Source organism: Marmota monax, unplaced genomic scaffold, assembly GCF_021218885.2.
Source record: "Marmota monax isolate L192 unplaced genomic scaffold, Marmota_monax_Labrador192_F-V1.1 WCK01_AAM20220418_F8-fsc00025, whole genome shotgun sequence".
In the NCBI taxonomy this organism is placed as follows: domain Eukaryota; kingdom Metazoa; phylum Chordata; class Mammalia; order Rodentia; family Sciuridae; genus Marmota; species Marmota monax.
The window spans coordinates 13,005,905-13,030,692 of record NW_026691950.1 but is presented as its reverse complement, the minus strand read 5'-3'; the positions used below and the strand labels follow the sequence as shown (position 1 = coordinate 13,030,692).

General features: G+C 37.8%; 1 protein-coding gene across 1 annotated transcript; it reads right to left on the bottom strand.

Annotated features, from left to right (window-relative positions):
• Positions 1-1,933: 1,933 nt before the first annotated feature.
• Positions 1,934-18,963, bottom strand: Exoc1l (exocyst complex component 1 like). The gene is made up of 3 exons (XM_046446458.2): positions 18,817-18,963; positions 7,980-8,110; positions 1,934-2,200 (listed from the first exon to the last, which is right to left on the bottom strand). The coding sequence occupies exons 1-3, from the start codon at positions 18,935-18,937 to the stop codon at positions 1,934-1,936; spliced, it is 519 nt and encodes a 172-aa protein (XP_046302414.1). The 5' UTR covers positions 18,938-18,963.
• Between the last annotated feature and the right edge of the window lie 5,825 nt (positions 18,964-24,788).

Below are 24,788 nucleotides of genomic sequence, written 5' to 3'. Positions count from 1 at the left end.
TACTTTCCAGCTTGGATGAGTCCACTTTGTTCTGACCATTATTTACACCTCTCCTTCTGACCCAAACTGTGGGAATCCAACTGGTTTCTCTGCCACCCAGGATTGTCAGTGTGTCCTTAGTAAATTGCAATCTGTGAAATCCTGGATCTTTCTGCCTCTTTTATTTGGTCTCATGACACCAAGGGGCCAGTTTCATGTACCGTGCTGGGCTGTTCTAGAACACTGCCAAATTCTTTTCTTTAGTGGCTGCATCATTTTACATTTTCAGCAGCAATAGAAGAGGGTTTCAATTCATCCATTGCTAAGAGCCAAGTATATGATGCATGGCATTTCTGGTCGAAAGGTGACGCCAGCTAGCCATTGAGATATGATTATGTTAAGATTTGCATTCATATGGATATTGGACTCCTGCTGTTCACCTAGGCCGGCTACGGGACTCCTGGAGAGTTCCCATTGGTTGGGGAAGTATAGTAGGAGGGAGTTCCGGGGGAGGAGCTCTCTCCGAGGTTCCCGGTTCCGAGAGGAGGCCGCGTGGGTGGAAAAAAGCTTCCCGGGCGGTACCGGACATTGGCGGCAGTTTCAAAAAATAAACTTTGTTCCTGCTTGAGTGGCTCGTGATTTTGTGCCCAGCCAGATTGCGGCAATCCATGTCCTTGCTAATGCTTGTTATTTTCCATTTTTGTTTTTTTTAATTAAAAACAGTCATCCTCATAGGTACGAAGTGATATTTCTCTTGACATTTATGGCTTTGATTTGCACTTCCCTATTGACTAATGGGCACCTTTTTTGTGCATATTGGCCATTTATATATCTTCTTTGCAGAAATCTTTGTTTAAGTCCTTTGCCCATTTTAAAATTGGGCTGATTTTTTTTGGTTACTGAGTTGTAGGAGTTCTTTATGTATTCTAGACATTAAACCTTTTCTGAAAGATGATATGAAAACATAATCTCTCATTCTGTAGGTTGTTTTTTGCTTTTTGGATAATGTCATTCAGTGTAAAAGGATTTTATTTTTGATGAAGACCAATGTATCTATTTTTCTTTTGTTTCTCATTCTTTTGATATTATAAGAATTCACTGCCAAACCAAAGTCCTTAAGATTTACCCCTGTGTTTTCTTCTAAGAGTTTTATATTTTCTGTTTTTATGTTTAGGTCATTTGTCCATTTTGAGTTATCTTTTGTATGTGGTATAAGGTAGATGTCCTACTTCATTCTTTTGTCTGTGTATATCCAGTTTTCCCAGCATGATCTGTTAAAGAGATTATTCTTTTTCCTTTAAATGGACTTGGCACCCATGTAAAAAATTAGTTGACCATAGACATATGGATTTCTTTTTGAATTGGTTTTATTCTAGTGGACTCTGTGTCTATCATTATGCAAGCACCACACTATTTTGATTACAATAGCTTTGTATTGAGGTTTGAAATCAAAAGTGTGAGTCCTCCAACTTTGTCCTTCTTTTTCAAGATTCTTTTGCTATTTGGAATCCCTTGCAATTCCATGTGAATTTTGAAGATTGACCTTCCATTTCTGTAATAAAGGGTGTTGGAATTTTGTTAGGAATAGTATTAAGTCTGCAAATTGCTTTGGATAGTATTGCATCTTGAAAATCTTGTCTTCTTATCCATAGACATAAATGTCTTTCCTCAGATCCAGGTCTTTTTAAAAGTACTTCTCAATTTTCTTTAGCAGAATACTAATTTAGTCAAAGCCATGCAACTTCCTTCCAAAGTTACCACAAGATACATTGCCCAAAACTCCCAAATGTTGAGAGATGGCATTAAAGCACATTTCACTGAAATCCACAAAGCATCCCTTTATTTTCATATAAATAATAGCCACTGATGAAGGGAAAAATAAAATTTTGACGATCAGCATTTACTTGAGGAACCATTTTTGTAAGACACTGATGAAGGAATATGGAATACATCTTCAAAGTGGCAGGGGGCACAGAGATAAGCACACCAAATTAAAAGCATAAAAGCATATTCTCATGAGAACCAAGCAATCCTTGTTGTTGGAGGACCAAATGGAATCATCATTAATGTAAGTAGAATCAAAGTTCACAATCTGCAAGTCCTTCTTGAGGTATGCATGATTCAGCTTATTTACAGTTCGAGCAAAGGAATATTTAGAAGCACAACTATATGCTTCCAAACTGTACACTTTCTTGAAGTGCAGATCAAAAAATGGATTGTCCTAGAAGAGAAAGACAGAAATGACTTAGTTCGTAGCAATGAAAGTAGTTTCCTGGATTCTCTCATATTCTCCTGGATATGTCTATTGAAAGTGACAGTATCAAATATATTTCTAAAATCTACAAATAAGCGTTTCAAAACTACCTGCTTCAAATGTAATTCCTTCTAAAAAATAAACAAGAAAGATTATTTTTGAAACATCTATGTCTTGTCAATTATACACATGAAATGAATGTCATAGAATGTGTAGTTATCACATCTTCTCTGTGTAGTAAATTTGAGAAGATGGGATGGAAATAATGAACCCCCTTACAGACTTTTGGGGATGGAGGTGGAGAAAAGCATTTTTCTCTGGTGTCTTTACTAGGAGTTTGGTCCTCTGTGATATTTAAAAGGTAAGTGGGGGAAATGCAGGATGGCTAATTAGCATTTGACATAGTACGGATGGCCAATTTGATGACTTTGCAGTTGACAGCAAAGAGTAATCTTTGACAGTAATAGCAGGGACCATTAGTCATTTGACAAACTGCTAGAATGCCTCTTATTGGATGGCTCTAGGTTCTTGCAATATGTCTAGTAGAAATGCTTCAAAAAAGAAGAGACATCAAACCTAATCTGGATATTACGTATTGAAATAATAATAATTGAGTCTGGAGTAGTGGTACACACCTAGAATCCCAGGCAACTTGGGAGACTAAGGCAGGAGGAACTCAAGTTCAAGGACAGCCTCAGCAATTTAGCAAGACTCTGTCTCAAAAAGAGATTGGGAGGAGGGGAGAGAGAATAATAATAATTGCTATTGTTATTAGTAGTAGTGACAACAGTGCCTTGCTCAGTGGTCAAGTACTTCTGCAGCATATGTGGAGCCCTAGATTCAAGTCCTAGCTCTACACACACAAAACTATATCATGCATTTATAAAGTGTACAAAGTATATTTCTGTTTAGAAAATATTTTCACAATTCTCCCTAATTCCCAACTCTCCTTGAAGGCAAAGGTTTTGCATTCCTTGTGTTCCTCGTGCTCATCCATGGCAACCATTGTTGTCTCAACAAATGTGTGTTGGACCGATCTGAATTGCTTCTATGTAAGAAGAAAAATGAAAGTAAACATTGCTTAAATGACAAAGAGGCAGAGAGGGACCAAACCACACAAGAGTGTAAATTCACTAGCAAGTAGCTTTTAAGCATTATATACAAATAACTACGTATTTTCAAACAGGAAAACTCTTGCAAAAGGCCAGAAAAAGAACATGGGTTTTGAAACTAGAGGACCATTTTGACTCTCTGATGTAACCATGGGCAAACTACTTATGTGATCTCTCACTTTTCCATTTTAGTTAGGGTTGCCCTACAGTTTGAGATTAATCATATAAAATGCCTAGTATGGAGCTTAATAAATGATCATACCCCAAACATCTGTCCCCAAAGATTGTGATACTGGTGTTAATACTGCTTTGCTTTGTACCATTATTTTTTTTTAAACAACACTTTAAAAGGAAGATATAAGAGTGTTGTGATTTCAAAGGTAGTGCTCCCTTAGCCATACCTTGAATGTTTTTTCTAACTGTCATACATTGAAAGACAATTCTGCAGAGACTGTCAAAAGGAAATCTCCATTCCACCACCAGATAGTAATCATGTTCCTTAGATGGTTTTCTCTTCCATTTGCTTCTTGTCATGTAGAAAATATCCTTCATGTCTTTGAGATAATGAGGATTAATCTTTGCTTTAGCTTAATAATTGAAAGGACAAGCGTGCATGCACATAGAATACAAGTCCCTTCCTTTCTTCATCTCCCCCCTTTCTTTCTAGAGCTAAGAGGGGATCTCATAGATTATTTAGTAACCCCTTATTTATAGATGAGATGATAGTTTTCCAGAGAGGTGAAGCACAAGCCACACCTAGAGTTAAGTGGCAGAGTCAGGACAAGAACCAACACCCCAGCCTGCCCATGCCCAACTGTTGGATCAGTCAGTCTCCAAATCTAAATCATTTGATTTATGCTTTATAAACTGTCTTCAATTTCAATTCCATTCCATTTTACACTTGATAATTTTCTGGCTTAAAATTACTCTATTGACAATTGTATCGTTGCCATTGAGAAAAATGTAGTAAACACTCCTTTCAATTGAGAGAGAGAGAGAGAGAGAAAGATAAAGAGAGAGATGATTTTCCTATATTCCCAGAACATTCAGGATGGATATATATATATATATATATATATATATATATATATATATATATATATTACATCATTGTAGAAAATAAATGTTTTTTAAAAAACTCTTCTTAGGATATTATAGTTTTCTTGTGATAGGACTGATAAAAATATCCCAGGCACTGGCCAAATTTAGAGACATTATGACACCACTAACATTTGAGAACATGAGAAACAAAGAAAAGAAAAAAAGAAAAATGGGCCAATAATTGGGTGAGGGTGGTTAATTTCTGAACTATGGATTGGTGAAACTGACCTAGACTTCTGTTAAAATTTGGTACAGTATAGAAATCTGGCAAGTACAGAAAAGTATAAAGAAGAAAATAAAAATTGTAAAATTTTTAACCTTGTTATACGGGGCTGTTTCATATATACATGTACATATACACATACATGTAACTACATGTATTTTCTAGCATTAAAATTTAAGATTTAAGCCAGGCATTATGGTGTACACCTGTAATCCGAGTGGCTCAGGTCAAAGTCAGCCTCAGTAAAAGCAAGGCGCTAAGCAACTCACTGAGACTGTAAATAAAATACAAAAAAAAGGCTGGAGATGTGGTTTAGTAGTTGAGTGCCCCTGAGTTCAAACACCAGTAACAAAAAAAAAGAAAGAAAAAATTAAGATTTAGATTTCTATAATATAATAAATATGCAAAATTGACACTATTTTAGAAAAGCTTTGTTTTCAGTTGATTTTTAAAAAACTTATTAAATAGTGAATACTTGTACTTGTGTTTTGAGGTATTCTTCTGGAAACCTGCATGCTATTCCATCTTATGGATATGCAGCAATAGGTTTAATTGCCTAACATTTAGGTAAAATGTATTATCAGAAAAATATTACTTGACTGGATGCAGTAGTACACGTCTGTAATCCCAGTGACTTGGGAGGCTAAAGTAGGAGGATTGCGAGTTTGAGGCCAGCCTCAGCAACTTAGTGAGGCCTTAAGAAACTTAGTGAGCCCCTGTCTCAAAATAAAAAATTAAAAGTGCTGAGAGTGTGCCTCAGTGGTAAAGCACCTCTGGGTTCAACCCTCAGTACCAAAAAAACAAAAAAATTATATGAGTAATTAGGAAACAAAGCAATGAAATCCAGCGCTTTCACCAAGGAGTCCTGTCAAACACAGCAAGCTTGAAAAGTTCAAAACCCACCTGAATCAAATGTATGAAATATGATATGTCAAGAGCTTTGTAATGTTTTGAACAACCAATAAAAAAAAAAAAAAGAAAAATAGGATTTCTAGGTGTTAGCCAAGGTAATAGCAGAAGGCATATATGGACATTCAGATTAGATCATTAAGCAGAGTTTATGGCTGTTACTGTATCCTCTGAGCTTAGCAGGACCTTCGGTGCTATAAATTCTGATAGAGGACTGAACAAAGAAATTAATAAATATATGAATTTGTGGAGGTTGAACAACCAATCTAAAGAAGGCAAATTAACAGATTTCTGAGTAAAGTCTAGCTCTACCACTTAATAGCTGTTACCTTGAGGAAATCAATTAGTTTTTTTTTTTTTTTTTTTTTTGGTGAGGGGTACCAGGGATTGAACTCAGGGGCACTCAACCTCTGAACCACATCCTCAACCATTTTTTGTATTTTATTTAGAGACAGAGTCTCACTGAATTGCTTAGGGCCTCACTTTTGCTGAAGCTGGCTTTGAACTGGAGGTCCTTCTGCCTCAGCCTTCAGAGCCGCGGGGACTGCAGACATGCACTACCGCGCCAGGCTCAATTAGTCTCTTTTTTTTTTTTTTTTTTTGAGAGAGAGAGAGAGAGAGAGAGAGAGAGAGAGAGAGAGAGAGAGAGAGAGAATTTTTTAATATTTATTTTTTAATTCTCGGCGGACACAACATCTTTGTTTGTATGTAGTGCTGAGGATCGAACCCGGGCCACTACTGCTTGAGCCACATCCTCAGCCAGGTGATTAAAATTATATATGGAAGGGACTTAGCTTGATTCCTGGTACCTTGTAAGAATTTACTAAGTGTGGGATCGTTGCTAGTAACAACACTAATAGTAGTAATAATGATAACCACCGATTCCTTAGAGGTATGTCCTTGGCTCTACCTGCTTTATTAGTTTTGTTATTGCCTTAGATAAAGTCTTAAATGTTCAGTTAATTAATTAAATGTGTATCATACTACAGGGGCACTCAACCACTGAACCACATCCTCAACCATTTTTTGTATTTTATTTAGAGACAGGATCTCATTGAATTGCTTAGGGCCTCACTTTTGCTGAAGCTGGCTGATATTTAAAAATCAAGATATTAAAAGGTTTGGTAGGTTTGGTAGGTTGGAACAACAGGCCAAACTAAGAATATGATATTTATTAGGATTAACAATAAATGAGCAGGGCACAGGGGCCCATGCCTATAATCCCAGTGGTTTGGGAGGCTGAGGCAGGAGGATCTTGAGTTCAAAGCCAGCCTTAGCAACAATAAAGCATTAAGCAACTCAGTGAGACACTGATTCTAAATATAAATATATTTAGAAATAATATAAATGATATAAATATATATATTATAGGGCTGGGGATGTGGCTCAGAGGTTGAGTGCCCCTGAGTTCAATTCCTGGTACCTGCTCCCCAAAGGAAAAAACCAACAATAAATGAATTTTGCACACATGGTGGTGCACACCTGTATTTCTAGCAACTCAGGAGGATGAGGCAGAAGGGTTGCAACTTACAATGTGCAAGGCCCTGGGTTCAAACTTCAGTACCTCCCCCCCCCCCAAAAAAAAGAAAGAAAGAGAAAAAAATGAGTCTTATTGAGTGCCTGATATCTATCAGGTAGAAGGCTATGACCTGGTCTCAAACTTTAGAAGGGGCTTTCCATTCAAAGGGGAGTTAGAGTAATACAATAACTGCAGTTTGTAGGGTTATGGCCTCAACATATTTACATCCACAATGAATGGGTGCACCAGGCGGGGAGTCATGAGTAGGACTTCACCTAATGGGAAATCTGGAAATGGGGTAAGAGGTGGGGGGGGATTGGGCATTGTAAACTTCAGGAGTCAGTACTTAATTAGACATTGTGGGCATATAAAATTCAGGGGCAGGATGAACTCTCCCTCTCCAGAAGACTCTAGAATCAGACTGGGAAATGACTATTTAAGTGGACAAGAGGGGAGACTCTTTCTTGTCTTTCAACTCTAAGATTCTAGGATTTCCAAGCACTACGATCCTTCTGCAGCATGAAGGCGGCTTGCTGACAGAGGGAAGGAATCCTCAAAACCTGCAGAAGAAATTGGAGAGAGTAATGGTGGAAATGTAATATGTTTGGGAAAATGGCATTCAGATTTTTAGGCCTGACTGACTGGTTTACTCTGTTAAGAGGACCTTGGGAAAAATGCCTTTAAATTTAATAGACAAAACTCAAATTCAAACTCATAAAAGCAAAACTAAAAAGTAGATCACAGGAAATTAATCCATACCACTTAAGAACAATATGTCATTTTAACACTTAGTACATGACAAGAATATATGATGTAGGATATTGAGCATAAAGATCACCAACATATTGATCCCACATCTCCCTTATGAAACATAATACTTACAGTGTCTGCTTCTTTTCCATCAATCATCTGCAGATCATTCAAAGACCACTTTTTTGTTACTTCATATTTTTCATCTAAACCTATTCTGTAGTGTTTTACCATGATTATTTTCACTTCTTCATTTTTGGTCACTGTAGGACAGAAAAATTCTTAGTTTTAGAAGACTATAAATTATTCAAGTCACACTTTTCAGGATTATATATACACTTTTTATATAATGATCTTGAACCCACATTATAGTTTTGGCCTGAATTTGAGACCTGATGTAGTTGAACCTTCATGAATATGCCCCCCAAATTTGCTCCACATGTTAAATTTATTTTTGCAGCAATTATGCTGCCACAACAGTGTTTGTCAGATAGAACTCTGAGCTATGTGCTTTGAGCTCTAAACTTTGTGGTAGAGAATGGGATTCAACGTGAGGCAGGAAATAAGAGGCCTAGCATTACAATACAGTCAGTGCCAAAGTGTTTACCAGAACACATTATAATTTAAATTCATGACAGTATAAGCAAGTGAGGTAAGAAGAGCAAACAGTTCTGCTCACATAGCAACACAGGACAGTACTTCGGGAACTGGGACAATTTCTTCTAAATTTGCTGTGTGAATAATGACCACCACTGACCTGTTTGATGTTGTTGGAGATTTTTAATCCTCTCAAGTATGCCTCTTAAATTCTAGTGTTCTAAATGATGCCCCCAGCACAGAAGATTCTAGTACTATGCTTTGAAAATTCAAGGAAATCTTTGCTTATTTTATGTGAACAAAATGAGGGAAATAATTTTCTCATCTTAAAATAATTTCTTTGGTTTCACATAAACACATCAGAATTATCAACATTTTATTATAGAGTTTCTTCTTTGAAAATTACCAGTGAGTTAATCAAGGAGTATTTCCTTACGAGTACTTGCTATTTGCTTGATAGATTATAGATGCCAAAGGGGAGACAAGTAAGAGCCTGCCCTCTAGTAACTTATGGTTTTGTTCAGGAAACAGGGCTAACATACATATATTATAAAGAGGTGACAGATAGGGATCAACTGTCTAAAACTTTCTTTCAAGGTAGATAATGTCACCTAGAGAGCTGCACAAGCTGGTTCTGTCTTCTAAGAATGAGAATTTGTTTGGGGGAAGATTCTCTTTTGATTCTGCTATGGTTTAAATGGGTCCCCAAAGTTCTTGTGTTGGAAACTTAATCTCAGTGCACACTAGTCTGGCATGAGACACAGGAGGCTGGTCTGGACCTCAAAGGCTCCAGAAATGGGGTTGGGGAAGGGAGTAATTCTCTTCTGAAAGAACAGGTGATACTGAAATCAAAATGACCATTGGATCTCAGAGTTAACAATAGGACTGGAGAAGAGGTTCTGAGCAATTTGACAAATCTAAATGAGGGCAAGGTGACAGGTGGCCAGTGCAAGCTCGTACTGCAATACCAAGCCAGCAGGTCTCCTTCTTCTATGAGCTAGAGACTAATAAAATGATACCCTGTTAAAAGAGTATTTTTCTGGTGGCTGTGATGCACAGGATACATTAAAGAAGAAAAGAAAGAGGAACCAGAGAGCCCTGGAGGAGGCAATGTGGCTCAGTGAGTTATGGCACCAGATGTTCTGGAGTCAAACTGGTAACACCAATATGGTATGGCTCAGTCACTTAATCTCTGGAGAGGATAAGCCTCATTTTCTCCTGCCATAAGGCAGACGTGAGAGTGATATAAACTTTATCTACTCAAGATTAAAGTGGATACAGTATGTAAAGGATTTAGGATTGTGTCTGACTCATGGTGATTGCTGAAGGGTTTTGCTTGTTTTGCAGGCTGTGGTGGTAGCCTACGCATGGGATGAAGGTAAGGGAGACAAGCGGCAAATCTGAGTAATGTTTAAAATGAGGCACTTCAGCACTTGGTGGAAAGCAGACACTGTATGCAAGCCCAAATAGCAAAGCATGGAGGTTGAGCTGGCTGGGTGGAATAATGAGTTATTTTTTTGTGTGTGTGTTTGTGTGTGTGTGTGTGTGTTTGTGTGTATGCCAGGGATTGAACTGAGCCATATCCCTAGTCTTTTTTTTTTTTTTTTGTGGCGGAGGATGTACCAGGGATTGAACTCAGGGGCACTTGACCACTGAGCCACATCTCCTGCCCTCTTTTATTTAGAGACAGGGTCTCACTGAGTTGCTTAGCACCTCACTTTTACTGAGGCTGGCTTTGAACTTGTGATCCTTCTTCTCAGCCTCCCAAGCTGCTAGGATAACAGGCGTGTGCCATCGTGCCCAGCTCCCCAGTCCTTTTTATTTTTTGTTTTGAGACAGGCTCTCCCTGAGTTGTTTAGCACTAAATTGCTGAGGTTGGTTTCAAATCTGCCATCCTCCTGTCTCAGCCTTCTGAGCTGCTGGGATTATAGGCATGCACCACCACACCCAGCTTAATGAGTTTTGTTTTTGTCATACACATAAGGTATTCACAAATTAATTCAGGAGAGAATGAGATGGAAGTTTTGTAGTTTAGGAATGGAAATAGAGACTGGAGGGTTTTGAGTGTGGAGAGGTTTCCAAGACCAGGTGTATAAGAAAAGAGCAGAGGAAAGGGATAAGAGAAAGTGGAGAAGAAAGAGATGTCAGCAAAGGGTCTGAGAAGAGGCCTCAGAAAAGACAGATCAGAGAGTGCAATGCCATGGAAATCAGAGGATGATCTTTTTCAGAGGTTTGGAGACAATCCTGCGAAATCACTTTGTTAGGTAAGGTGGAGTTCAGCCCTGGCACTGAATCTGACTTGGGAAGGTCATTGATTAGCACCATGAAGGCAGTTTCTCTATAATGGCAAGAGCAGAAGATGGTTTGCAGAGGATTCCTTTGTGTTCTACTGTATACAGATTGAGTACACATTCTGTGCCAGTTCCTGGGTTAGGTAAGATTACACAAGGTAATAAACATGGAGGCTAAAGGCTATGACTTAGACATATTCCAAGAGTTCAGAAGAAGACATATGGTGCATTTCAGGGTCAAGGGAGAAATTGAGGGGCATGTCTAGAGAGGACCTCAAGATCTTAATCCAGGATCAATGAATGACTCAAGAGTCTGAAGGACCCCTGTAGCTGTGAGGTGCTAAGCAACTCAGTGAGAGCCTGTCTTTAAATAAAATTGTGTAGAAGTTGGTGGCTTTCTGCCATCTATACCACTCTAGCCCTAAAAATGTCTATCTGTACAGTTCTCGATGTCAGCTTTGCAAAGAGGAAAGGAGGGGAAGAACTGCCATCAGGCTGGTGCACTGTAGTGGAGGCAACCTTAGTGAGGAAAAGATCTCAGTAGCTTGTCACAATTGTTAAGCACAGGATCTTGGAGGAGGTTCCTTCAACCAGAAGACAGTTGTGTCTTCCCGACAGAAGCTGTACCTCAGAATCAGAGGATTATATTCTTGTTCAGCTAGATGTCTCACTAAGCTACTTTAGAGGGTGAGAGAGAATGGGGGTGGAGAGATAAGGAGAAATACTAGGACACTATATGAAAATGTAACTTTCAGGGAGCAAATTCCACTGCCTCATCTACAAATTATGATAACCAAATGATCAAAGATAAAGGCATTCATTCAATTCATTAAGTTGATATTTATTTGAGTGCCCTTTTTTGTACTAAGCATGGTGTTAGAAATTGAAATTTATGTATATAAATAGGGATTTATGTATATAGATGACTCTATGACCAGTGTGATTCTGCAATATGTACAATCAGAAAAATGAGAAATTATACCCCAATGATTAAAATGTATGAATTGCCAGGATCATTATAATGTCATGTGTAGCTAATAAAAAAAATTAATTCCCCAAATTAATTCTCACTGAGACTGCAGGGGATGGGGGCTTCAGAAAGAAAACCAATGCTAACGGTGCTATGAATGAGTCAGGACACAGAGGGACATCATCGTCTGACTGGTCATCAGGAGGAGCGTCCTGAGGAGGTCATCTGAGCTGCAAAGGTAGGAGTTAGTAGAATGAAGAAAAGAGTAAAGGGGGCTCTGAGAAGCACAGGCACAAAAGCATGAAGCGCTTGACACTTTTGAGTCATTATAAGTATTTGCTGCTTTTGGCAGCAGCTGTGAGTGTGGCCAAGTGGAAGGTAGCAAGTTAAGCATGAGTTAGTCCTGGAAGGATCTGGAATGCCAAGCCATGGGATTTAGATGTTATTCTGAAAGCTGTGGTAGGTGGTGAGGAAGTGTTATCGAGGGATTTTAAATGAATGGACAGGCAGGGATTTAAATTTTAGAAAATTCTTTTGGAAGGGTTGGGAATATGGCTCTGTGGTTAGGCCCCTCTGGGCTCTATCCCTAGTACAAAAAAAAAAAAAAAAGAAGGAAAGAAAAGAAAGTAAGTAAGTTAGTTCTTTTGGAACATTCCACAAAGGATGGGTTAGAGGTTGAGAACAGAGAAAGGAGATGCTAAGCAGATAGAATCTACCAGTTATTGAGTTTGCTTACATTAATGGTCACTGCCCTACCAACACAAAGCTAAGAAAATAAAAGAACATGCTTTAAAGATTAAACTTTTGATAAAAAGAAGCAGCACAGAGAGACTACAGCCTCCTTAATTTGACAAAATGACTTCCTTTAGAACTAAGAAGGCTCCAAGAATTCTCTGTAGCCATAAGCCAAAGAAGTCTGCTCAGGCTGGAGTTGACCCAATCCCTAAATTCCGTACTTGAGCTCTGCTGCCAGCTCAAATTAAATGGCCATCACCACATTAAGGCACTGGCAAAGTGGAAACTTAGCACATCGTCTTAAAACAGAAATGTGTTTACATAGTAAAAACGATAGAGTGTCGGTTTCACTAACATCAGAGCCTCTGTTGGAGAATTACGGCTTAGGGAATGATATCTGCAGATGCAGGGAACTTCAGAATTAGACTGCTCCACTTTTAATATTTTAGTCTGCGTTTCCAGAATTATGATCTTAACTCATAACAATCTTTTTTTTTACCTTAAATTTAAAAATGAGCTTTGTCATTGATAAATACCTCTATTATCATGACAAAATGATGGTTATATTCATGAGTCAGTATTAGCAAATTGATCCAACATGATTTGGCAGAATAGAGGAAAAACAGTAGCAAATAAGTAATTTGCATAGGAATGCTTTAAATAAGTAAGATCCTTTTATTTTCTAATCCTAGGTTTATATAATTGTTTTCACTATTTAAATTAAGTAATAGGAAAAAATTACCACCAGATATTGAAGAAAAGAAGCCTTTAGTGACAAGTCACAAGGCACTGATGATGCCTTGGGGTTGTTGAGTAGGCAGTCATTAATGTCACCTAAAAAGTAATTTTCAAATAACATTTTTCTAGAAATATTTTTATAAAATCAATTTTGGGGCTATACTGGGTATCTTTAAAATATTAAAATGACTGACAGTAAGCAAGTTAGGACATAAGTTATTGATGTACTCTCAGAAATAGGAGAGAGAATGGAAGAGAAAGAAAGTGCTTTTTGTGGGAGCAGAAGAAAAGAAACAAAGAGGGCCGTCCGCTAAAGCTCAGGCAAGGTCTATTTAATGAGCTCCAAGCTACAACAGTCTCAGATCACCTTCTGAAAGCAACACAAGAGAGTGGTTGAGCACAAGTGACCTGAATTTAAAGTTCTCATTTGTCACTTGCTAGTTGATGATTTTGGGCAAATTATTTAGTAACTGTAAGCCTCAACTTTATTGTCCACAAGAAGTGGCAGATAAGATAATGCATGGGGAGTACTTAGCATAGTCTGGCGTGTGTGTTAAGAAACACAGTCATCTTTCTGGTTAGAAGCAGTGTCACAAAGTGGAAAGAACTTTGGTTTTAAAATTACTTCCTGTGACCGTGGGGTAGTTACTTTACTTCTTATGACCATGGTTTCTCATCTGCAAAACAGAAATTTAACCTCATAAAGTTGTCATGAAGATGAAAACGAATAATGTATAGAAATGGAATTAAATAGACTTGTGCCTAACAGTCTGGCTGAGTTTTTTTTTTTTTTTTTGATACTGGGGATTGAACCCAGGGCACTCAACCACTGAGCCACATCCTAAGTCCTCCTAATTTAGCTTCCTGAGCTGCTGGGATTACAGGAATGCGACACCACGTTTGGCTATGCCTGACACTCTGTAGGTATAATTTACAACTATTTATTTTATCCCCTAATAAATAAGGCCATTCTAATAATGAAAAAGTTTTAATATTTTTTCCCTTAAAAGCTCTGCTATAAAGTTTCTGTTCACTCTATAATTGATGTGACTTGGACTTTAGAATAGGTGGAGCATATTGATTTCCACATTTAAATTCCCAAAGTAGAAAATTACCAATGGAAAATCTGTCTCAAGAGTGACTAACTTATGATGTTATTGTAAGTCTTTGATTTTATAGATAATGATAGTATTCCACTTCTAGTATCCGAGTCACCAACCCTTTCAGGTGTAAAAGCTAAGTCATAATAAATACAAGGTAACAAGAGATCCCAAAGGGGACATATCTGTGTTGTACTCTCCACTTATAATTACTCTGATTTGGAGAGTCAGAATACAGAATAGTTTATTTACATTTCTCCATAGAGATATTTCATGATGGTCAACGAATGTGCGATGTACTTTGCTTGTGTGAGGGAGTGTCTGGGGCGGGGACTTCAAAAATAATGAAGCATTTTTCTACCTTTAGATACAGAGCAAGATATGCCTTTTATTTTAAGGTATAAAATTGACTTTGATATTCAAGATTTGTTCCTCATCTCATAATCTTGATGAAAACTAAGTTTTGTGGTTTATGATATTTGTATTTTATTTTTAGTAAAGTGTACTTTTCATCAATCAATCCCATATTTCTTCTTTTCCTAATTTGTTAGAATAGAGAATAAGTGCAATCAAATTAGAATTTCTCCAAGTGCTCGCTCTCTTTTAGAGAACAGAGTGCTATATTGTTGTAAAACCAAGTGAATTCATATTTATGAAAGGAAATATAGGTTGTGAATGGGAAGATATATCAAAACAGCCTTAAGTAAATCTGCAACTTGAAAAATAAAAAAAAAATGCACTCTCCTCTGCTCTGTTGTCAGAATATGTGCATAGTTGTTTGGATATAATTTGACCCACACAGTTGTTATTCTACCACTATTATAGCATCTTTTCTTTGTTTCTATGATGTCCGAGGAATTGGACCCAAGACCTTGCACAGGCAAGCACTTTACCACTGAGCCACACCCCAGCAAAATAACATCTTTAAGTGTCTGAAAACTTTTCAAAATGTCATCCTATATTTTCATTCTTAAAAACACTACAATAATTTGTTCTCAATTTAGTGCTGGAAAGATTAAACTACTATCTCCCCAGATAACACTATCATCATGAAATGAAAAATTTAAAAAGTTATTTAGTTTTGTGATTTATTTATAAGATTTTGGGAATTCACAAATTTAGCAACAGTGGTTCCAAATGAAGCCTCAAAAATCACTTTTAGTAACCCCCTTTATTTGTCTTCATATTCTTAATTAACACTCTTTTGTAAATGATTTGACAAATTGTTAGGTTCTTTGATTCATAGAGGAAAAAAGTTCTGCTTTGATAGCAAAAATTAATATATGTAGAAAAATTACATATAATATTTTCACAATTCTAGCAAATGCCCTTAATTTCAAATTAATATCTGTATATGGAAAATTGTTTTCTAAAGACATGAGAATACCTTAAAATAGTCTATATCTTAATAGGCATATAATTTAAAACATAGTATACAGTATACTCCATTAATTTTATATCAAATGAACATATTTATATACCTTTACTATATATTTTATTCTAACTACAAATGCATATTTATAGTATAGACCTACATACACATATTTTAGCATGTATTTTTACAGTAAATATATATATATTATATATATATATATGTATATATATATATAAACATTTTAATTCATTGTTGATGAATTTTAAAATTTTATTTATTTATTGGTATGTGGTGCTGAGAATCGAACCCAGTGCCTCATACATACTAGACAAGCACTCTACCATTGAGTCACAACCCCAGCCCACACAGTAAATATATTTTTTCCGTACATTTTAAAAAGTGTAATGCTATCTTTCTTAAAAACCCACCTTTCATTTATTGGAATATAGTTTGTCATTATTTTTTTTTCTAGTAAGGACTTTATAGGGGAGCACTTCATGCAAACATAGACGTTTTTATTTCCATTTCAGAGATGTTAACACTGATGCCAGAGATGTTAACACTGATACCAGAGATGTTAACATTGATGCCATTTTGTCCCAAGTTCATAGCTGATAGGCAGACAAAGCAGGGCCAGATTTTACAACCAGATCGACCTGATTCCAAGCATTCCAAGGGATGTGTTAACCATGCCCTGATACCTCCCAGTTTTGGCTAAGGTTTCAATATGCCATTTCAAGTCTATTGGAGTGTCTCGAACCCATTTGCACTCTCCTCATTGCTCTCAGGACTTGTTCCTTCCTAGTGCCTGCACCTAACAGACCTCCTACCCCTTTCATGAGATGCTGGTTTTGACCGTCAATGATAATGTTGTTGGAGGACTGGGAAGATAATCCCAGGGAGAAAGGGACATGTAAACTCTGAGGTGGAGGGAACTGAGGACCCAAGACATCCTCAATGTGTATCCCAGCAACTACAGAGAGGAAAATTGAATTAATGACATCTGCATTTTACATTGGTCAGGTAATCATCAAGATTTAACAGTAAATGACAATACTCTGGTTGTGAGACTCCTGCAGAAGGACAGACTCCAGTCATATAAGTAGAAAGTATTGCCAAATTTCAATTTTTTTTTTCTCTTTCGGCACTGGGGACTAAAGCCAGGGTCTTGGGCATGTTAAGCCCATGCTCTACCACTGAGCTTCACCACCTGCCAAATATATTTCTTTAATTTGAAAAATGCATTATATGATTTGATTACTCTGGACCTGTGAGCCTTGCAAATTTAGAACCGTTAGATTATAGGGTGTGCAAGGAAATCAGAACTATGTGACGTCTCCTTGAAGGGGAAGAGCCCTCCAAGGATAGTAACCTGCCTCAACAATTTTGATTCAGCTTGTTTGATTCCCATAGATGGAAATTTTCTAAGTAAAACATAGCCAAAGATAAGATGGTCGAGCATTATTTAAATTACTGTTCTACCAAAATGGGTTTGTAATGGTCATAAAAATGTGCTATTTTGGGGGGAAATGCTCACAAATTGATGGATGTGATATAGAGGAGAAAAGTTAGTAAAAAGTTAGTGAACTTTTATCTGGAGTATCATAAAATTGTCTTCTTTCTCATCCCCTCGTTTTGCACCAGGAATTGAACCCAGGGGCAGTTAACCACTGAGCCACATCCCCACCCAGTTTTTTTTTTTTCTTTTTTAACAGGGACTCGATAAGTTGCTTAGGGTCTCCATAAATTGCTGAGGCTGGCTTTGAACTTGTGATCCTCCTGCCTCAGCTTCCTGAGCCATTGATATTATAGGTATTCACCACTGTGCCTGGATTTCTTCCTCATTTTTGAGAGGACCTTGTTTTTTCTCTTATATATGACAGAATCGTTGAATCAATTCCAAACATTTAATTCAAGGAGATGTTTCATGAGACAGTGATTTGGTAGTTAGGATACAACATGGATTCTTACTTAAAGTGTTTAATTGACCTTCCCCCATAATTTACATTCTTTGTTTTTCCTGAGCTGATTACGTTTTTTCTATTTGTTGATATGCCCAGTTCCCACACTTTATATGTATAGCAAAAGAGGCTAAGGTGTTCAATAAATATTACTCTTCTTAATACTGGGCAAATATGACTGTATTTATTAGAAATTATTATATTTTTTTTAAATTCAAGCACTTAACTTAGAGATATTCTATTTCCTTTACAGTACTCCCTCTTGTTACCTTTGGAAAGACCTTCTAAGCCAATTATCAGGAAAAGAATTATAACAAGTTCTCTGAAAATAGGGGTGCACTTTAAAAAGGAAAGTCCACAATGAACACCAAGTTTCTTTTCTCCTAAGCCTCTGAAAAGTATTCAAAGGCACAGACTGGGATATTAAATTCAATAGTGGCACACACATTTCTATCTAAATTCAGCACAAAAAAAGTCACAGGTTCAGCAAACTATAATTAAGTGAAAAAGCCTATTCATGACAATTTTCATAAATTTTAAAATGCTTGTTTTACTTAAATCCTTTAGAGAACATTCCCTTATCCTTAAAGTTCCATCTTCATGAGCTGGTTTCTACCATTAAAGGATTGTTTTTCATATAAGAGAAATATTTTTTAAAGGCTCATTTCTGTCTTCAAAACAGAAAATCTAAATCCCAGAAAATCTAAACAAATGAATGGAACAAAAAAATAAATAAAATAATAATAAAAAAACTAAGGTTTTGTTTCTTTCCTAGGATGAAAAGAAAATTCCAGTCATCTAAAATGGTTGAAAATAGAGATGTATAACTCAATTCTTCAATGTATTTAAAAATATACAGAGAACTCCCTGTTGAAGTTTTAAAAATGAACTCTTACACAATAATGAGCTCTTACATGCCACGAGAGTGAACTAAAAGATTAGAGACAAGATAATCAAATCAGAAGTACATATTCAGTTTCATTTCTGAACAAATAATGAAAATATTATGATATCATTTTTCTTTCTTTCATTTTAGCACTTTAAGAAAAATTCAATGGAATCCAAATTCTCAAACTAGGCATAGTTAAACTCTATCACAAGAGGCACACATCTGCTGTATAAGAAACACAGACAAACCCCCTACCACCCAAGCATCTTTAGATGACTTGCTTTTTGAAACGAGAACAGAAAGAGTAGATTACCTGACACACAGAGGTAGTACCTGTCCTGCACCGAGAACTCAATTTCAATAAACTCGCACAGATTCTGTGAGAGTGGCTTAAACAGTTTCTTCTCCAAGTCCTCCTTCACCAATGATGACATTTCCTCCAGCTCCCCTTGGCCTGATATTTTGGTTCACACTCAGGCTTGCTCTCCTTTTGCTCCTTGCTGTCTCTTTAGGCTTTGCAATCCTCCCAGTTTACCTGCCTTTAACTTCTCATTTGTAGCTAGAACCCAGGCTCCAGAGAGCACCGAGTGGTCAGTTCCTCACTGCGGTATCTGCCCAGTGGCAGCAGCGGCTGCAGCAGCTAAAATACAGCAGTGGCACTAGCCCCACCGCCAGCCTTGAGCATCCAGCCTCAAGCAGGCTGCTCTCGGGAGCTCTCCTGTGGCTCGCTGATGGGGAACATATTTATGAACGCCGAGCCATATCCACAGATCTACTTGTGGAGTCCCCTGGTTATTCCAATCTAAGTACCCTTTCCCCTTTCACAGCAGCACTCTGCAGAGAAAAGACCACCACTGCAGCTTGATGCCATCATATAAATCAGCTGTCTGGCTCTATTGATTGGGATCATCTTCCATTAAGAACTTTGTTCTCATCCGCCAAGGAAAAGGCATCCCTTCTCGCTCTAGGCATTTTCAACAAGTTTCTTTCCCCACCTGCAATGTGTTCAGACCTTTGCTTCCAAAGCTCTAAAGATTATGGATCTAAATTGTAATTTTTAAAAAATTTTTCAAAATTATTTTTAAATGGACATTTAAATGGGATCATTTTAATGCTATTTATTTCTTCACTCACAGATGAAAATATATTAGGTACTTACTAAGGGAAAGCATTCTGTTTGTTTCTTGGGAAGTTTCTTTTTTTTTTTTCCAATTTAACAGGACATTAGAGTTTATTTGGGTATAGCCGTAAGTAAATTATTCAATATAGTTGTAGGAGGAAGGTGAAAATTCTCTTTCGATTGTTTTCATTGTGTCTGTGGTAGTATAATATGCCCAAATCATCAAGAAAAGAAGAAGAGAAAAGGAGCAAGTATTTGAGAAGAAAGAAAACAAGATATGAGATAGTCCTTTGGGGGAATGCAAGAGTGACTTGATTAGGAACAGGTCAGGTGTCATCATACACTGGGCTCAGGGACAAGTCAATATGTGGGGATCCTTCCAAAAGTTGATAAGGATTTCAAGAGGGTGACAAAGGCATTTTAAACCAAGCATGGGGCCCTTCTAAGCCTGGGCACTGTGCAAGCAAACCCATGAATCTTAACCTAAGGCAATATAGTAGTTGCTTGCTCTCACTAAGGATGAAGATCAGGAATAGCAGGAGAAACAGTATGTTTGCATAGTTTTCTGTACTGATGATGAGTTACGAAGCCTTCTCCATCCTTGTCCTTCTCTGTCCTTGTAATCCTGTATGTGCAGTCCTGATATCCTGAGTCCCAGCTCAAATAGCAGGTAAGAGTTTGCTTTTGAGTTAACTGCCTTCATATTTAATCTGTTGAAACACCATATGCTGTGCAGACTTGAAAAACACTCCATTGTAATCTTTAAACCAGCTCCGGGATGGCTTCTCCTAGCTCCTGCCTCCAGCCACCTAATGTGGTAGCGAGGTTTACAGAAGAGGAGAGAGAGAGAGAGAGAGGAGGGAGGGAGGGAGAGAGAGAGGGGGAGAGGGAGAGAGGGAGAGGGAGAGAGAGAGAGGGGAGAGAGAGAGAGAGAGAGAGGAGAGAGAGAGGGGGGAAGGGGGGCAGGGAGAGAGGGAGAGTGAGAGAGGGAGAGGGAGAGAGAGAGCTCTTGGGAAGTTTCTATCCTCAAAGAGCTTATGGTCTAATAGAGATAAGTACACCATATAATTAACCCAAATGTGTAAAAGTGATACATGGCACCAAACAGAAGGGAAAACAGACTAGGAAATGTACCTTTTCCTGGAAAGAACAGAAGAAGTACCATGGGAGAGTCTGAAGCTGGGAGAGTGAGAGAAGAGCATAGAGGTGGAGAAGGAGGGGCATATTGAAATGGAAGGAGCATTGTGAGCTGCATCAGTAAGCATAGGGTAGCTGAAGGTGTCCTCTCCAAAATTCCATTGCTGCCAATGTGGTAGTATTAAGAGGCGGGGCCTTTAAGAGGTGAGTAGGTCATGAGGACTTCTCCCTTAGGAGTGGGATAAAGGCTGACAGGCTTCCCACAGCCTTCCTCTGGCTTGCCCTTCTGCCTTCTGCCATGTGGTGACACAGCATTCCTACCTTCTGAAGGATGCAGCCCTCATTGGACAATCCAACCTCAAGCCATCTCTGTCTTGGACTCGTAGCTTTCTGGCATCCTTTGAATTATGCAGTCTGTGGTATTTTGTTATAGTAGCACAAATGGACTGAGGCAGGGTGTTGAGGGAGGACAGAAAATTGTCCTATTTTCTTGAGTTGTAGGGTGTGTGTATTTAAAAGATGAAAGAAAGATTGGGACCAGATCATGGAAATGCTTCTACAACAAGTTAATCCTCTAGACTGTATTCTACAGAAGTAGAGAGCCAATGAAAATTTGGGGGCATTCGTTCAGCCATTCTTTTAACAAACATTTATCAAGAGTTGATTATGTGCTGGGCTCTATTCTAAGAACTGGGGATATGACAGTGAAAAAAATGGGCCAATTCCCTGCTCTGAGAAGTTCATTGGGGTAGATGGAAAATAAGGACTAACCCAAGCAGCAGTGCATTCAGGGTGTACAAGGCTACAAGACACAGAATACGTGACATAAAGATATAAATAATCTCATGTAATAAGGTCTGCACGTAAGCTCCCAAGGTGAGCGTAAGGCTGATAGAAAAGAGTCCCAAGTGCTTTCCATTCTACTCTCCTCAGATACTGGCTCTCCCCTCCCACACCACCTCAGGCAGCTGTGGTTCAGCTCCAAAGATGCGGGGTGGGGGGGGGGGGGGGGGGGGGAAGAGGGGGAAGCAGCTATTTTGATTTTTCTTTTGTTCCAGAGGCAAAATACTTCTCAGAAACCTGCCAGCAGACCTCCCTTTGCATCTCAGTGGCTGTAACTGGGTCATATGACGACCACTAGTAAGGTAAGTATTTGTCATCTTTGGTTGCTTTCAGGGGAAGTGGGACTTTCTAACAAGCAAGAGGGGTTGGGTGTGACTGTGAGCAGGCAACTGATAACGTCTTCCATGGTTGCTCTAAAGAAAAATTAATGACATGCTCCTAGCTAGGTTGAACTGCAGGGTCCTGGGGGAGATATTTGCTTTCATAGGCCTGTTTCCTCATCTATAGAATAATGTAAAACAACCTCTTTTCCTACTTTAATATCCTTCTATTCTCTCTGTGATTCTGAGAGTATATAAAAACAATTTGGGGGCTGGGGGTGTGGCTCAGGGGCAGAGCATGTGCCTAGCATGAGAGAGGCCTTGGGTTTGATCATTAGCATTGCAAACAAACAAATAAACACTGACCATCCACCCCCTACAATTTGGGTAAGAGGAGCAGAAGAAATAGTGAGGGACAGTTTTGTTTGTTTGTTTTGGTACCAGGGATTGAACTCAGGAGTACTCCACCACTGAACCACATCCCCAGCCCTATTTTGTATTTTATTTAGAGACAGGGTCTCATTGAGTTGCTTAGTGCCTTGCCATTGCTGAGGTTGACTTTGAACTCACGATTCTCCTGTCTCAGCCTCTGGAGCTGCTGGGATTACAGGTTTGTGCCACTGCACCTGGGCAGTTTTTTATTCTCACAGTATAGCCAAGATATGTGGTCTGCAGTACCTGGCACATATTGGATATTCTTGTATTCTTTCATTCAGTCATTAATTTATTTGTACATATTAACTGATGAACAAATAAATAAATCAAAAAATCATGTAATGGTTTTTAAAAAAATCTTTGCTTTGATGGTTTTGCAGCGATATATCCTCATGGAGGAAGTGTACTGTGAGGGTATATGTCTTACTGGATATTTACCCTGTGTCAATAGCCATTTTTTGTTTCCTGGTACCAGGGATTGAATGAAGAGGTGCTTTACCACTGAACTACATCCCATTTTTTTTTAAATTTCATTTTGAGACAGGGTCTTGGTAAGTTGCCCATGTTGACCGGGAACCTGACTTCCTTCTGCCTTAGCTTCTTGAGTTGCTGGGATTCAGATATGTGTCATGGCTCTTGGCCAATATCCATTTTTACTTCTTACCATGAAGACCTAGTCTTCAGTTGTGAGAGTTTCAAGTGGACTTCTGGAAGAATTACCACAACTCTCCCTCCATGTCCTTAAAAAAAATTGCAAATTTGTATTTCATACAGTCTTAAGTAATATTGAAATTAGAAGCTTGGAAATTGTCCTTGTAACTTTATAATTCCAAAATGAAATGTTTACTGTTAACTAAAGTGTTTTTAGAAACTATCTGCCATTGTGTTCAATATTCTTATGGCATTGATTTGTGTTGACAGTCATAAAGAAAAAGTCAAAAAGGCATGTTAAAATGCGAATGTGTAAGATTCTAAGTAAATTGTATAAGAACAATCTATCAAAACATTATCTAAGTTAAAGAATTCAAATAATTGGCCTTAAAAAACTGCAATTGACAATTCATTAAAAATAGAAATAAGGAAAAATTTTAGAGATCTTAATTTCACTGTGTGTTAGTTCAGGCAAATAAAATACTAAGACCTTGGAAACTGACATCACAAAAGAGGTTGTAGAAAAATGAAAAATAGACCTCCCAAAGCATACATTGATGCTAACAATATTTAATAGAGCTACTAAAACATTCTTTCCTCTTAACCAAAGATTATTCAGTTAGTAAATTTGTTTTTTGAAATGATATAGATTTATCAATTAGGGATAAGGAGGACACTTTGGAAAAATGGCATTTTAGGGGGAAAGACTTATTTTAAAAATCTGTAAATTTAACCCAATCAATAAGTGGGTTAAGAAGTGAACAGACATTTCACAGAAGAAGAAATACAATCCATCATCAAATTTATGAAAACCTGTTCAACGTCTCTAGCAATTAGAGAAATGCAAATTAAAACTATGCTGAGATTCCATCTCACTCCAGTCAGAATGGCAATTATCAAGAATACAAGCAACAATAAATGCTGGTGAGGATGTGGAGAAAAAGGCACATTCATACGTTGCTGGTGGGACTAAAAATTAGTGCCACCACTCTAGAAAGCAGTATGGAAATTTCTCAGAAAACTTGGAATAAAAACTTCTACCGTTTGACTCAGTTATTCTACTCCTAGGTTAATAGCCAAAGGACTTAAAATCAGCATACAACAGTGATACAGCCACATCAATAATTATAACAGCTCAATTCACAATAGCTAAACTATGGAAGCAAACTAGGTGCCCTTCAACGGATGAATGGATAAAGAAATTGTGTATATATATACACAATAGAATAATACTCCACCTTAAAGAAGAATGAAATTATGGCATTTGCCTGTAAATGGATGGAACTGAAGAATATCATGTTAAGCAAAATAAACCAATTCCAGAGAACCAAAGGCTGAATGTTTTCTCTGATATATGGATGCTAATTCACAATAAGGGGGGGGGGCACTAGGGAAGAATAGAGGTACTTTGGATTAGACAGAGAGGAGTGAGGGAAGGGGAGAGGGTATGATGGTAGGAATGAAAGTAGATGAATTGAACATTATTACCCTATGTACATATATGATTATATGACCTGTGTAACTCTACATCATGTACAACCAGAAGAATGAGAAGTTATACTTCATTTATGTATGATGTGTCAAAATGCACTCTACTGTCATGTGTAACTAATTAGAACAATAACAACCAAAATCTCCAAATTTTCTAATGTATTTCCTAGGAGGAAGGAATTTTTGATACCTCCTATTATACTAAGGATGCCTGGCTGGCCCACCATTGTGGTAAAGCCTACAGGAAGCTTTGCCTGTACATACAGCCTACCTGATGGTGAGGGATGG

Coding starts and splice junctions, on each gene's coding strand:
- Exoc1l (XM_046446458.2), bottom strand. CDS start 18,937: ATGTCATCATTGGTGAAGGAGGACTTGGAGAAGAAACTGTTTAAGCCA. Junction 8,111..18,816: donor GTACTACCTCTGTGTGTCAG/GTAATCTACTCT, acceptor TCTGTCCTACAG/TGACCAAAAATGAAGAAGTG. Junction 2,201..7,979: donor ATGGAAAAGAAGCAGACACT/GTAAGTATTATG, acceptor TTTCTCTTCTAG/GACAATCCATTTTTTGATCT.